Here is a 16829-nt window from a genome sequence, read left to right on the forward strand (position 1 = left end):
TTTCTCGATATAGACTACGCTGTTTTACAATTTTACTCGATCCAAATTTCTACGGTCCTTGCGGCTGGGTATGGGGACCCCGATTCCAGCCATCTTGTTTCGACGTTCGACTCTGAACGTCCGTCTTTGCTTCTCGTACACCCCGGTACATTTTTACCATGTTTTCGCCTCACGCAATGTCTTTTACACTAACAATCCTCTTCATTCCCGTTCGTCATTTTCAGATCCCCCATCCCACGAATTGTAGGGACTTGAAAGATAACACAAGGAAATTTAACAGTAAAAATAATAAATATGTGATTGAATAATAGCTCGCAAGATCATCTTACAAAACTCTCAGAAACCATAACGCGCTTTTGAGTATTCTTGTACAACAACAGAATAATGATGCTGTAGAGTCATATCGATCCATATCAAAAAGGAATTGAATACTTCAAAGCAGAATAATTTTTTTTTCTATAATTATTAAATTTTCTGAGAGCATCTTGCGAGTTGTACTTTTAGAACGCATCGAATGAACCCATTTATCATTTTTATTGTTAAATTTATCCGAGTTACCTTCGAGGTCCCTGTACATATATTTCCTAACATTTTTTCGTTTAAAATCTAACTTAATGCGACGTTAAATTCTAACCACTGGATACGAGTACAGTGGTTCGTGGTTTTCTAAGGCAAAGATTGCACGTGTTCCTTGTTTTCGTTTTTCGTAAAATATCGGCTAGCCGGAGATCCGATCGTCAGTGCAATTGTTTTCTGAATCATCCACGAAGCGTTGTAACATAAAATAAATCTACCGTTATCTTCTGTGCTCGTTAAAAAAAGAAAAAGAAAGAAAATAATAATCCTTAGGTAAAAATCGTAAAGCGATTCGTGGTCAGAACTTCGTTCTAGCGAAATTGAAAATAATACTGAGCATAAAAACGTAGCGTGTCGCGACCGACGCCGTGGTAGACCCTCGAACTCCTCGCTGTCCGTCATTACAATTCCTCGTGAACCGACGCGTGGGACGAGGATAACGATAAATGCCAACAAACAGACCCAACAGACATCCAGAAATAAAAAATATAAAATAAAATCTCCGTCCACACAGTTACCAGTCTTGACACAATCTCACGAACAAAGACCATCGTTCCCCGGCCGTTTATCTAACGCGGCGAAGTACGATGAATGAAAAACGTGAACCCCGATTTGAAATCATCGAACTTCGGCGGAAGAGCCTCGCGGATGGATAAATGTTCGATCTTAGCCGCGAATAGTGTGGAAAACTCACGGAGGACGCAGGTTCTGTCGCAAAGATCGAGCGTGCCGGTGATGGTGACCGATGATCTTTTCGTGATCGCGGATGAAACGATGGCGTTGCTAGGTCAGCCATGACTGGACCAAGTATCAGCGAGTTCAGGTTCCTCAGGTCACAAGCCCAACACCGTGTGCAGATGAGCGTGTTGATGGGCGTGCGGATGCAGCGAAGTAGGCGCCTGGCCCAAATTAAGCGTGTGATGAGACGGGTGGCCTAGGGTCAACGGTGGAGAGCCTCCGTTGTGCATCAAACCGCCCAGCATTCCTCCCATTCCTCCGAGAGTTAGACTGGCCATTGCTCCGCTCGTTATACCGTCCCCCGATTTCGTGTCCTTCTGTTCCAACTCTTCCCTCTTCTTCACCTGCTTCCGTTCTTTCGCCCGTCGGTTTTGGAACCAGATTTTCACCTACAACTCACCGAATCGCTACATTATCTTCAATTACGTCTACGAATTGCGATCGATGGATTAAATGACGATATGAAACTATTCTTGTTCGTTTTCATTGGGGCAGTTGAATAGAGTTGATGTACAGTGTCGAGCATAGTTACTTAGGTTTCTCTAGTGTAAGTAGAAATTTTTAAAACATTATTTTTGACGATATAACATAATTTTGCGTTATTAAGCGTTATAAAATTTAGTATATAATTGGAAAATACGAATAACAAAGTGAATAATCATTTAAATTTCCCCGCGTAAATATTTATATGCAAGTGGTGAGCAGCCACATATCTATACATCGACACTTTTCTCGGGACCGCCTCCGGGGACGGACGGGAGCCCGAAGAAGGGGAAGCCTCCAGGAGGACCGAGAACTCGGGGAAGGGGAAACCGGGAAAGTGGAGGATCCCGGAATACGCGAACTTAGAAAACTTACGAGGGTGGGGGGGTTCAGGACATCGCCATTTTCCCTAGGGAAGCCTACCTTGCTCGACACTGTACGATTCCAATTATCATAGGCTTCTCTAAGCCTAAAAGCATCCTGATGCATTCGTAGTTAATTAAAAGCCTCCGTAATTGAGACAAATGCTGATGATATTTAAATAAAAAACTGTAGTTTGAAGGATGTCTCACCTGTCGTTCAGAGAGCGCTAAATTTGCAGCAAGTTCGGCCTTACGACGAATCGTGATGTAACGGCTGTAATGGAACTCTTTCTCGAGCTCCAACCGCTGGTGATCCGTATAAACCACTCTGTATTTGTCTTTTGTTCGTGTCTTTCCTGAAAAAAAGAGATGACGAAGATAACGCTCGACATTATTACCTGGTTAATATCTGTTTCTCTAATTCTCTTGTCAATAACGCGGTTTAAAGAAGATAACGCGCTTTTGACGATCGCACTCGCAGCCACATCTTGCCAAGGGGTATTAATAAAGTAACTCGAACGAGATTTGAAAACATTCAAGCGGGTAAACAATAAATCACTGCGCAACGAAAAAAGAAAACTACCTTAACCCTTCTGATCCGGTTTTACAAGGACGAAAATATTTGGATCAATTATTAAAGGAAATTCATTATCGTTTACCAATTTGGTAAAATGGCACTTAACCCTCGAACAGTAGAGTCCGGGTCAATCGTGAACCATACTTATAAAGCCTAAAGTTAAATTTGTGATTTCTAAATGAATGGAAAAATAATAATGTAATAATGGCTGCAGGGAACCATCTCTGAAATTAAATTTGTAAATTTGAAAAAAGGTTAATTACTACAAGCATATTCATCAGTACGCAAAATAGAAAATAGCCGCAAGAGTTGGACGTGAATTGAAGAGCCTCTAGTAAATGGCAAAGGGCATTGGCGGTGCGACTAGTTTCGTGTAAGGGGGACCAGGTACACCCTGGCTATTTCCTAGTTACACCAATCGCAAAAGGCACCGACGAACCATGTTTCGCGATGGTGTGAATTCAACGTGGCATTCAGAACGATTACACGAGTATGAAATACACACGGATGATGAGAAAGAAGGGAAACGAGATGGGAAGGGGACGGAACGAGAGAAAGGAAAACGATTAGATAAGGCCGGGCCGGCAAAGATCAAAGGCGTGCACGTTAATCCACCACTCCTCGATAAGAATGCTCGAGGCCTTCGAGACATCACGAATAAGCTTCGACCTTACACTTTTCGATGCTGTGTATGTATACGTATATGTATATATGTATGTAGGTGGATTCAGCATGGCTGGCACGAAATCACGAACGTTATTAAAAACGTCCTAAGCAAAAAAATCAGTCCCTATCTTTTTTTTCTTTTTTCACTAATATTCTCGCTAAAGTGTCTAATCATTTTAGAATTTTGTTTAGAATTATAGTAAACGCGCCAGTTACTGTGGATTTATTACCGTGTCCTCAGTTTATTTTTATGTTTAACGAAATACGGTAGATATTATTTTAATAAACCTGAACCCTCGAATGGCGAACCCTGGAGAGAGTTAAATTTGCATTTCACGAATGATATAAATTTTAGCAACCTTTATCAAAAAGCTTAAGAAACAGCACGTGTCTTACAAAATATAAAACTTGTATGTCACGCTAATAAAATAGTTTAGCTGAAAATTTTTTTTTTTATTTAACAAAATGCAGTAACTAGAATGAATTCCATGCAACGATTAACGTTTCAATTATACAATGAATAGCTCATAAAAGGAGAAGTAGCAAAATAGCATTATTTAAATGAATATAAAGTTTGTCAGTCGCTTCAAGGGGCACAGTAACTGGCGAATGAAAAACTAGATCAAAATCTGTTTGTAATCTACTATTGAACGGTAGTAGTGAACGGAATTGAAAAGTGTGCATGGTCAAATATTAGAAGAATGATGATTTTTTGCGTAGCTCAGATTGCGGTCGATCGTTATCAGAGCACTTCTAACGCTTTCGTAGCAACGATAATGCGTTCGTTGTTCAGAATAAGGCCGTGCGTTTTAAAGTAAGTATAACCTGAAGAAATATTTTCCGACGTGAAAAAAAAATTTTATTAAATATTCACCGACTGCAGTCAGACACCGAGTAATAACTAAGAAATATCGTTTGCTCGGTCTATAAATAAGAAAGTCGTCGAGTCGATAAATCGCAATGCACAAAAGAGAGTCAAGCATAGGTATTCGCGTGTCGTACGATTTTTTTGATATACCGTAGGTTGTTCGACACCGCAAATATTTGCCAGTGTTGAGCATAATCGTCGCTCAAACTCGATGCACACAAACAAACATAAAACATCATTAAATCTTATCGACAGACGTATTTTATCTTTCAAGATTGTCATCGAGTCAAAAAAGGAAGAGAGACAAAAAAAAAATTCCTAACCCCTACGCGGCATTACTTTAATTGCGGCAACTTTCGTTTTAAGCTAACGATAATTTCCTGACGCGTTTCGTCGAAATTCTATCTTTGCCATCTTTTTTGTTCGACATTATCGAAGAAAGGGGAAGAAATTTGCGCGTGTTGTGTAACATCGAATCATTGCCACCTCCTTCCCAATTTTTAGCCCGCTCGGATTGTGTCCACTTAAACTTTTACGTACGAAAAATAAAAAGTCTATCGAAATCCCCCTCGAGGACGGCGTTGTTCGACGGGGACACCGGTCGATTTTTCGTTCTAACGAAACTCGCGTGCGTTTGTATGAGTCGGCAAGGATTACCGTCGGCCTTTTTCATCTTTCTGATATCGGAACTCGCGCCTACGATTATCCGGACGGTTCCTTGTCACCGCTTAGATCTACAGTCGGTGCCCTGAATGGCGTAATTGTTACGCCAGGTCAGTCAAAATATTATTCCCTTCAGCTTTTTTGCTAAAAGGATATTCAATTTTCTTCATTTTTGTTTATTCCCGACGACGTTTCATGAAACTCTTAAAAAAAAAGGGGGGGGGGGGGTTATTTTATTGATGGTGGAAGAAATTACTCTAATTACACTACTGCACTGATTGGGAACTAATTTATAAACCTTTGATTATTATTATTACAATTCAATTTTACAATGACAGTGCCTTATCTACAATTTCACTTAAGGGATGACTGTGGGCCCTCTATAGCGTTGCAACAAACCTGGTGTAAAAATCACCTTTGATATATATTTTTAATTTCTTTTAAAAAAAACAACAAAGAAAAGAGTAATACAACGCTTAATTTAAGATTCTCTATTAATTGATAAGGAAAAGAGACGCGTGTTGGGAATGTACATACACCGTCAGCAAGGTGGTTTTAACAAATGGAAGAATTTGAGTATCACACGGCAAGGCGTCGAGCAATATTTGCAGAAAGATTATGAAAGAACTTCTTTCGAAACAGCCGTCTAATTTAATTAAACCTGTCCACATGGCCGATTCGCCATGGGGGAAAAAAAACAAAAAAAAGAAGTAGCTACGCTCGTTTATTAAATCGCAGAAACGAAACTACTTGAGGATTTTATATTGTTTGACTTTGTATTGTTGCAAACGAGTGAGAAATCACAACATAGCGCGAACAGCCTGTATTTTGCGTACGAGTACCAGTACGAAGAGAGAAAAGAAGAGAAGAGAGAAAGAGAGTAAAGAAACAGGACTCCTGGGGCTCGTTGCCACCCCATTATAGCGTTTGCTCTTCCATTTCGCATGGTGTAACCGCGTGTACCGCTTTTCTTGACAGTCTTCGCCCACCAACCCCTCCGCTTCTCGACTCGCACGGGTACCATTCGTCACTGGCATCACAATTACCTCTATTGTGCCGTGTAACATTTGTATATTGCATATCAAGTATCCAGCGCACGTTTAACAAGAAACTGCCTGACTGATTAATCTTCCTATCACTGTGAATAATGTAGACTCGTATTCTGATTTCTAAGTACCAAAATTTTCCACTTCCAAAATTCCTAAGTTTCTATATTTCTAAACATCACAAATTTTCTATTAAAAAATTACTTTTTATGAAAGAAAAATACAATAAAATAAAGGTACTTAAAAATTTTATCTGGAAAACTTTCAGGAAAGTAGTAATGGTATACGCGTGCTATGCTACGAGGCGGAACAGGTCGAAATTAAGTTTTATTGGAGAGCTTAGAGAAACGGTTGTCTGCCGAAATGGCAGGAAACAATGTTAGACTGCGTACCTAGAAGACAAGGAACGAGGTATAGAAACAGCGTTCTACCTCTGAATCGGACGTCGTGGCTACTTCGTGTCGAAATATCGGTCTTAGGTACAATATGCCAAGTATTTCCAACCGATCCGCCTCTTATTCTTCTACCTATTACTGTGCGACACTGACTTAATTGCGGCCAAAACCTTGCGGACAATGTAAAAGGGTCGTGTACCCATGCATGAATCAAACCACTCGTTCCCATTTCATGGAAATGGAGCCGTGTTTTCGCCGAGAGGTCAATGCGAACCAACGTGAATTTCCAGGAAATTCTGAAGAGTACGCCCCAAAAGTTTTCCCCTTGGCGACCAGTTCAATCATCCTTTATTGTTGGCAAAACAAACTGTTCGAATAAGTTTACGACTTAATTGCATCGTCGCTGAACGAAGCCGATTTTCTCTCTCATTGATGCAGCGGGGGGTAGCAAAAACTTAAATCCTCGATGAGGTCACAAATTATGCTTAAGAAAGCATTTGTTTCTTTTACAGGGTGGTTGGTTTTTTGAAAATCAAAAGTGTAAGGCGTGGAGTCAAAATAGATTGCTTTAACTCTTCGTAGGATAAAATAATTAACTTAATTTATAATCTCGTATAATAAATTATTATAAGTCAATTTATTCGACTTACAGCAAGCAATCGAAACTAAATAATTTACTAATAAAACGTGCTTTAATAAATTATTTTAAAAATTAATCTTTTCTTTAAAATACGAGATGAAATTGAACACTGCGAGTCTAAATAGAATAATTTTCTCGCGGTGCTACCAAAATGGCGGCGGCACTAAAGCCGCCATTGCAAAGACGTTCGTTCTAAGAAACTTTGATTAATAATGACTAGCAAAAAATTGAGCAACGGAGAGAAATACAGCATGAAATTTTAATATTCACCCTGAATTCATGCGACTGTCTGCAATATAACCATGAAACGGAGATAATAGAAGGTATTGGAGGGTTGTAAGGTAGTGAAATGGCAGAAGAAAAGGGCCAGATAGGGTAAAACTGAGTAACAGAAAGGAAAAGGGTGAGAAAAGTTCCTATACCTAAGCTGTGATTTCATAACGCTTTGTCATGAGTTCACGTAGCCGAAAATGAGGAAATTGATGCGCTCCGTAGAAACATATTCAAAAATTAATAGAAAATTGAAAATAATGATACATAGATTTAACAAAATATTGTTAAATTGAGTACCATTTGTCATGCAACATCATCGATATTCCATTTGTCGATGGAACATGCTTTATTCCAAGTATTATAATCGAATAACAGTCGAACATTCGCATGCTATAACTAATCGGCGCATGCAGCAGATGGGATACAATTATCACGAATATTTAAACAACGAAGGGAATGCAATAATCGAACGATAATGATTGTTATCGTACCAAGGGCGTCAATGGTGCAAAGCTCGTGAATCGTTGAACCTGCACTTGCATTGCAGTTTATAGTTATGTTGCATGCTGCAACAGTAGAAAATAACATAGTTGCTTAACTGCACTTTTTTTCCCCCATTTTTAAACTACTCGATCAGTATGCACACCTTATCTTATTTTTGAGATCCATTTTCTTGAGAACAAAGCTCGTTTTAATGAAAACTAAATTAGCAAATATGTAATATTCTTTAATGTTCTAAATTTGTAAATGCCTAGATTTGCAAATTCCTAAGATTCTAAATTAATTTCTAAAATTTAAACTCTGAAAGATTATCAAATGCTTCTATAATTATTATCTTAATCTACGGTAATTAATAATAATTTTGCAGGTGAAAATAGATGTTTCGGTAGGATTTGAACAGGTAACGTTCTCAGTTTCGTTGGTCCGGTTGAAAATCGAGGCGACACCAAGAGGACGGAGATTATCTCACAAATATTTGAGAGCAATTAGATGTTTGCTCGTCTGTTACCGTGTTTACATTGTTCGCCATATCTAGACCTCAGAGACGTGTTTATAACCGAGCACGATGTGCACGGAGTCCTCCGCGGTTGTTTCTCCGAAACGTTTTTCAACTTTGATACCGTAAATCATTTCTAACCGAATCAATAAAAATTTACCATCTGCCATTCCAACGCTTTCTAAACTTCTAATAGGAAGAATATTATAAAACATTTAAATTCAATTTACAATTCTATCTTGAACAAAATATTAACTTGTAAATGACGAAAGATAATATTTATAAGATTCATATTTTTTTTATAATAACAGTTAATACAAATGTAAAGGTACTATTGAGACTTTCTGAACCGACGATGCGGAACGTCGAATACACTGATTAAGTCAACCATTAATTGTAAACATAACATTTCTTCACTGTCAATCTTCAATGAAGAACCGTCGATTCATTTCTACACGGTGTACATCATTAAACGTTCAAATATCATTTCAAAAATTACTACCATTTTTACTAGATTCAATATGATAATTCGAAATTCTTCAAATTTAGTAAACGATATGATATGAAATTTACGACAATGGTACCATTATATCAGAGTTATAAATATCGTATGTTGATACAGAAAAACAATGTCTTAGGATACCGTAGTCGTAAACTGCGAAATCTGATTCTGAACTAATAATTTGTCAGATTTATTACTGAAATTTAAGAATTAATATAGTTTCTTTAACCAACATATGAATGACAGTGAACCGACGTTAACCCCCGGACGACGGACCATGGAGAGAGTCTCAATTTTAATTTTTTCATAAACTCTTTTGTTCAAAAATTATACATTTAACATCATCATGGGCGCCGTCGATTAATTTAATGCGGCCAATTAGAACTTAAATTGGCGCAAAAATATCAGTAATTTCAATAATTTTTTACTTACTCTTAGGAAGCTAGTACCAATGGATTGTTGAGATTCTCACGATTAAAAGAGTCACGAAAACTCTCAATAATCCATTGGTACTATTTTTATAAAGGTAAGATGAAAATGACTGAAAATGAAATTTTCCCTTTGAAGTATCGAGTGTCGAACGTAAATGCTCGACAGACTTTTAACTCGTTAACCTGCAGGTTTTGAAAATTTAAATACGTACTATTTTACAATTTTCTCTCAATGGATCTCATATTTGAAATACCTACATAGTACAAATGAAAAATTTCCACCGTTACTCAAATTCCAGTGGATAACCAAGAACGTCACTAACCTGGATTCGGTTGGCTCTGGTAGGACGTCTTTTTCATCCACTCGTAGGGACTTCTGATCTGCGCCGGTCTCATGGGCGTCGTATTGTTATTGTTGTTGTTATTATTATTATTGTTATTTGTAGTGGAATTATTGTTGTTGTTAGCCGGTGGAGTGGACGGTGTACCAGGATTACTGATCTCGCTTCCGCTGACGGTGATGGGCGGACTTGGTTCTCCGGCGCCGACCGCGGGATTCGTCTCGTCTCCGCTCCAATCGGGCACCGTGGTCATTTGCGGTTGTTGTTGCTGGTAAGCTTGTTGATGCTGGTATTGAAGATGAGTGTAATGATGCGCGTGAGGATGCGACCAACCGGACAGTACCTCCGTGTGATCGAGATACTGTTGAGTAGCGGCGGCGGCGGCAGCGGCAGCTTGGTGATGGGTCGAATGCGGGTGGCTGTGAGGATATCCGTACCAATATTGCTGGCCGCCGTCGCCGGAAGTGACGGTCGCGTGTTGCTGCGCCTGTTGCGCTTGACCGTGTTGCTGAACTTGCTGTGCCAGCGGCTGCTGACCGGCCGATTGCTGTTGTTGCCGGTACATCGCGAGGGGATTGTAATAAGAGACCATACCGATGCTGCTGATGTCCGTCATGGGATCTGGCGGATACCGTGCACCCGTCACGGTTGCACGTAACTAACGTCGAATAACGATGAAAACGACACCGAAGAGCTTCCAAGCACCGGCATGCACGGACGAAAAGAAACGGCTTCCACGGCGATGTGACATCGACTGACTTCAACAGACCGACGGGTGCCCCATCGCGGGACAACTGTGTAACGTTCACGGAAATTTGAGTTTTCGACGCGTAATGTCTCGTCACTGACACTAAGCACTTCCGAGGCACGGGCACTGAAGGTGTTCGCTCGATTATTATCAGAGAAATTCGCGACGTTCGGTTACCGCGCTCCAAAATCGGTACACAGTGTATTTTCCTTCGTCGGCAAAATTCATGAAAAAGTGACTATAGCTACCGATAACTGTCGTCACACCGTGTTTTCGGATATTGACGATGTTGAAGCAACGACTGCTTGCTCGTCTGTGATTACGAAGGGTGCGACCGCTCGAAAACGTTGAGTCCGCCTACGGCACGGTCTCCTCCCCACCATCTCCGCCGACCGACCAATCAGGGAACACCGCTCTTTACCTTCTTCGTAATGGCGTCCCGGCGACCCTACAACCGCCGCAGATATCACTGGCTGATAAAAAAGCGCGGAAGGCGTCTTTCACGCCCCTCTTAACGCGATTCCCCGTGTAAAAGCCGCGAAATAGACAACATTTTTCGCGCCCGTCGTGTTTTAACCGCGTTTTTTCCTCTTATGAAAATATATCTTCTTACCGCAGATGTGGTGGGGAGAACTTGGCGATCGAATGCCGCCAAGGAACTTGGCGTTCCTGGATTGCCAACAGCTGAATAATTTTATCTTTTAAAAAACATCTTGTCAATTACGAAAAAGGTATTAACATTTCTTAAGTTTTTTTATAGATAATTTTACGTCATTTTTCAATGTAAAGTACTTTTTTATTTAACACTATAAATAGGTTTAAATCCGACTTCGGTATTCAAGATTAAAATAACTTGCAAAAAACACAGTTGAAAAATTTACGCTAATTATACGTTGTTAGTTTTGCGAAATGTATGCGCATACATTAAATATATTAAAAGTATGTTTCTCCAATGTGATAATTAATAATTTACGATATTACGATGTTTGCTATCTGATTGGCCGTTAATTTGATAAATCCCGTAAATTGAAAAAACTATTTGTAGAAATTGATTATACATAATGATATTTAAATAGACGTAGTTATTGTTAAACAAAAAACAGACGTACTTTGAAAGCTCAGTGTTATACAAGTAGAAATGGTGAATGAACGCGTTTGTTGCACGAAGCTAACAGATTGACACTATATTTTATTGCGTGGTCGTAACAATATCATACATAATTAACAATGTATAACAATTATAAACTGCAGCAGCCAAGTTCATAAATCACCCAGCCAGGGGAATGATTTAAAGCCAAAAACTCGAGCTTGCCGCGAGTATGATTAAGATCGATCATCATCGTTTATTATGTTTGCATTAAATATTTGCACATAATAATTGCACATAACCACAGGGGGTACAATGATTCACATATTCCTTGCTTATCAAACTACTCGTATACACCATTAAGATTTTCAATTTGTAAACTGTATTATTTTTAACAACTGATTATCTACTGTTATTTATTACAATTTTACGTGGCCAGCACTTATTAAGGGGGGCGTCAGCCCCGGGCCCCGTTTGTAAATAAATATATAAATTATTGACAAATATTGCATAAAGGGCAAGCGGCACGATGAAAGGTTTAATGAAGATAATGGGCTTGATTGGTGAATAATGTCAATAAGTTGTTGGCAAATCACGTAGACTATGGAACCGTATTATCGCAAGGACGATTATATTAGGTTAAAGTCAAAGATAATCTTTCGTTTATAATGGCATCTGTCCCCGAGGCCACCGACAGTGACGTGTGTCAAAATATTGACCTCTTTGCAACCCACCACTTGCAGACCCTCGACGCTTAAGCCCTTTTTCGCTCGTCGCATCAGTACAGGATGCTCCGCCTACGGATTCGTGCTCCTTCTTTCCGGTCTTTCCCGACCCCTGTATCGCGGCAATTCCACCCTTGTAAACAGCGATGCTTGTAATTGCAAAAATTGTCATTTTCATTTCTAATCTTTTCTCTTGTAACCGGGCCCCGCAATTTTTAAGGACCGACCTGATTTTAATATATCATTATATTATAAGTAAAACGAAATGAAACTAAAATTAAAATTGAGGCTCTCTCCATGGTCGATGGTGTAATAATACGACAAAAGGCATTTGTTACGGGTGTCGATGGTCGTATACAGACACTTTGTCCGTCATCAGTACTCTCTTCTTGCGAAGAGTCCTTCACTTTTCTTCCAGCCTGCTGCTCGGTACAGGGGTCCATAGCAGCTGCGGTAAGTACCGCAATTATTCGGTAATTTTACGACTTTAAAGATGCGAAAATGCTGCGGTGTAACAACAATGCTAAGAAATCATCTCGTTGCACCAACGTTTCTCAGTTTGAAAAAAAACGCGTTTTTGTTTAAAAAAAAAAAATAATAATAATGATAAGAAGATTGCCTGCACGAATTGAGGTTGTAAACGTGTGAGCAATAAAAGGAAGAAACATCTTCATTTAGAAAAATGGGCCGGTCGAATTCTAGGAATGTTAATAACCATTGACAGATGGGAGGCCAAGGGTGAGCCCTAAAACGTTACCGTTTTAATTAAAAACGGGACTAGCACGGAAACGAGGCGGTGTTCGGGACAAATTTGTCCGTCCTCACCTTTGTCGTTCATTGTTCGTCTCCCAGCCTGAAGCCCGATGATTGCTCTACATTGTAACTTACCTCTTTAAAAATTTTCCTACCTAACTGTCGTGAAATTGCACCCCCCAATAGAGACGGTCATAAAGACCTGTAAAGGACTGACCGGCACCCAGTTCTCAACGTCTACTGCAATACTCATCATGGACTCGGTTCGTTTCCCTTGTCAATACGTGACGTACCATCTACCACTCCATTTTTCTTTACACGTTCGTCGTCAACTTCTTTTCTTCTTTCTAAGAATCATTATTCTTATTTGGTTTATTACGTTTCGAAATCTGATTATATTGTTATATCATTGTTATTTAAAACATGGAAATTAACAGGTTTTCGGTCGGGTAGATTTACTGGGTCCCGATTCGAGTTTTTGCGCCGGGGGACCAAGTGGTCCGAAACCGTGACCATAATGGCTGGGAAACACCGACATAATACAAAGTGTACCGTGTCGAGAAAACTTAATCCTTAGTCCCGTTCCAACTTTTGGGTATTTTTTTTTTTACCTTTTCGGGTCCTCAATATTTTTTCCTTCGCCTTGCGTTCCCTTCTCGTCTCGGATATCTCAAATACATATTTAAAATTGGATTTGCAGCATAATGGTAACAAGAAAATATAAAATACAACAATATCGTACTACTGTATTTCCTATTGAAGATCTCTATCCAATTGTAAATTTAGCGTACCGTACGGATGACAAAGAAACACGATAATTGTATCGTTTTATAGACGCAATGAAACAGTTCAGGTCAATTTTAAAAGCAGGTAACAATAAAATTACTTTCAAACGACTTCTGTTAGAATGGTAATTTTTACGTGTTGTTTAAGTCTAAACAAATTAGGCGTTAAAAGTATTAATTTTACACCTTTCTTGCAACTAATTAGAAGCCATAATGGGTCGAGTGGGCTCCTTGAACAGGATAAATTACATAGTGATCGTCAAATAAACAATATAAATTGAATAATAGAGTTTTTGACGGATGAACGGTAGCATGTAGAATATTTAACCCTTTTACCATGCCGCGTGCGCCTTCTTTACGGGGCTGAAAAAAGCGGAAAAAGGGGTTGAAACCGGCAGAAATTTGAAATTTATTGACCGCTATAAAAATGGCATCTGATGCTCGCCAACAATAAACGGTTGATTTACCATTCGATTCTCCTCTAATGAAGTCCTTCGTTTAGGAACTTTAAAAAATGAACGAAGAACGGTATCCACGATTAAATTGAGATAAGCGATAAAACGTTACAATTAAGCGTTACTCAAAGTGACTCCGCTATCTTTGAAACGGTATTACGCGTGCTTTGGAAGAGTTTTCAAAACAGTGACATTTGCGTCAGTGGGCTCTTTACGTAGAACCACCCGTAATCATTGAGAATACAATTAGGCAATTGTATTTGCATGTCACACCATATTGGTTGCGATGACTCGACAATTTTATTGAGATTAAAGAAATAAATACTTAGGGCGTTACTTTCTTGTTTTTAGAAAATTAAAGAAATAAAGGCGTATAATAATTGAAATATTATTAGATATCTTGCTTTAAAATAGGGTGATAGCTTACTATTTTGGTCGGTACATCTATTTTTGAAAACTTTAATACATATGCAAAAGAATTATTTAAAAAGCGGGCCAAGGAGAGAGCCCTGCGCCCCACTTTCAAGGGGGTCCTGTTCTAAGCCTTCCATTTACTATGTTAACTGTAATTTATTTTTACTTAAACTAAATTTTAATTTTTAAACCAAGTTTATCAACCGTGGGGGCCCTCAAAGTTTTAACAGCTCTGAGCCCCAGAAATTATAATCCAATCTTGTATTTCACTTTTTTAAAATATTGAAGTCTGACAAAAATCGGAGATACCAACCAAGCAGTAAAGTATTACTTGGTAATAGTTTAAAGGAAAGAAGATACATACATAAGTGGTTTAAAGGGATAAAGCATTTATGTTATTTCTTTATTTCCCTCTGTCTTTGAGGCGGGAACGCGTTCGAGGATCATAGTCGCGTCAACCTGCAGAACATGAATCGACGAACATCTTCGTTTCTTTACCGAGTCAACTTTAATGATCGGCGCCGTAAAAATGTTTTCTGTTTTTATTTTTTTACAGCGCCATAAACGCGTCGCCGATGAAAGCGTGCTTTCGTACGCGCGCGCATTCTCCTACTACGATGCATTCTATTTATACATGTAAAGATCGACGTTATCCCTGGATACGATTTAACATCAAATAGAAATTGCAAAATATCTTCCTTCCCCTTTTATTTGATCGACCTAAACGTTTACCCTAATTCGGCTCAAAAAACATTTTCAACGCGCGATAGAATTTTTTTAGATTCATCTTGACGGTATAAAAAAAAGAAGAAAATATTTTTGCTCGTCGAAACGCGTTGATTATTCGGAATTCCTTACAGAACATTTAGTTATACTGCAGCGCAGTGGCTGTGAATCGTAACCTCTTGATTATAGTACCTACGGGATGCATGATGGCACATCAGGGTACCGCAACGTCTCGTAACTTTACATAAAATTAGTACCTAAAAGCCCTTCGGCTTCATGGATCCCATGAAATAACCGTGTCCAGACAAGTATCATTACTAGTAACCGATAGCGTGCAACAAATATCATTTTTAACGAAAAATCAATATACAGTGGATCAAGAAAGTATTCGTATATTTTATTAACCCTTGAACAATGAAGCTTCGGTCAGACCTAGGATAAAAGAGTTTCATATATTGTAAAAATTAAATTAAAATTGGGGCTCTCTCCACTCTTAATAGTTTTTAAAGTAAGTTGTTATATTAAATTACTATAAACCTATTAATATAAAAGTCATTTTCCAACTGCCCTTCGTACTGTATCAATTAGGATATTAATTAAACGGTGAATTTTTAAGTAAATATAGGTACTACGTATTTTTCTTTCAAATACTACAGCCGTCACAGATTCGCAAGGTTCAAACTGTAAAAAAAAAAAAGAAAGAAAAACAAATGGTAAAATGAAGGAAAGAAATTTGTGAAAGCTACGTGGCTAGGGTAAAAGATTAAGCCTGCTGATTCCGGGTCAGGCTTAGCCCGCCACGTTTTGTGCGTTTACGGTGGTCCCGTGCGCGGCCGGGTACGCTTTCAAACCGCATTTAAACAATATTAATTTTATTGCATGGTAATTCGCAACCGTCGGACCTGATGTACTTTCTATCCTTCACCGTCCACGGTTCGGCAGGTAAAGCTCGAAAATTTTACGACCGATTCTGCCTGAACTCTGGCCCATAGAGAAAAAAAAAATGTTTTGTACCATCCAGTCCGTTTGTCGTTGCCGGCCCGATGTCACTCGACCGTTTTACTGTACTCTTTAAAGGTATTAAGCTGAAAACGAAGGAACTAAGCACACTTTATTTCCCAGACAAAAGCGACCAACGACTCGCCGATAATCCTTTGCGTGAATACATCTAGCATCCCTTTCATTATCACCATTCAGCATTGCGACGGTTAACTGACTGCGATCGGCAGCAAACTAAACGAGTACCGTTCCTTCATTCTCAAGGAGCCATTAAACTTTACTTATTCGTTAGAGTGCTCGAATTATTTTAGAGAAATAAATTATTTCACCTGATGGATGAATCGTGTAAAAAAATGTGCAAGAATTACAATAAGACGCTGGATCTGCAGCTGGTACCGATATGAAAAGTTAGGTTTAATAAAACCGACCTCGATATAGATAAATTATGTATGTCTAACGCGGATACAAAGGCTTAGCAACCTTTGGCGGTAACAAGTCAGGAGAACTTTCAATCCTCCAACGTTCTTGTAGCTAGGTTTTGATAGGCAGTTAGCAATAAGAGTGTCCCCTCTGATTTAT

At 38.9% G+C, this 16829-nt stretch overlaps 1 protein-coding gene across 2 annotated transcripts; it reads right to left on the minus strand.

Annotated features, from left to right (window-relative positions):
* Positions 1–812: 812 nt before the first annotated feature.
* cad (homeotic protein caudal) lies at positions 813–10784 on the minus strand. Of its 2 annotated transcripts, XM_034331674.2 has the most exons (4): positions 9541–10784; positions 7779–7853; positions 2370–2515; positions 813–1703 (listed from the first exon to the last, which is right to left on the minus strand). In XM_034331674.2, the coding sequence occupies exons 1-4, from the start codon at positions 10172–10174 to the stop codon at positions 1410–1412; spliced, it is 1149 nt and encodes a 382-aa protein (XP_034187565.1). In that variant the 5' UTR covers positions 10175–10784; the 3' UTR covers positions 813–1409. The 2 variants fall into 2 exon arrangements, with proteins under 2 accessions (XP_034187565.1, XP_034187566.1); XM_034331675.2 differs by lacking the exon at positions 7779–7853 and having other exon boundaries at positions 9541–10764.
* Between the last annotated feature and the right edge of the window lie 6045 nt (positions 10785–16829).

Source organism: Osmia lignaria, chromosome 6, assembly GCF_051020975.1.
Source record: "Osmia lignaria lignaria isolate PbOS001 chromosome 6, iyOsmLign1, whole genome shotgun sequence".
In the NCBI taxonomy this organism is placed as follows: domain Eukaryota; kingdom Metazoa; phylum Arthropoda; class Insecta; order Hymenoptera; family Megachilidae; genus Osmia; species Osmia lignaria.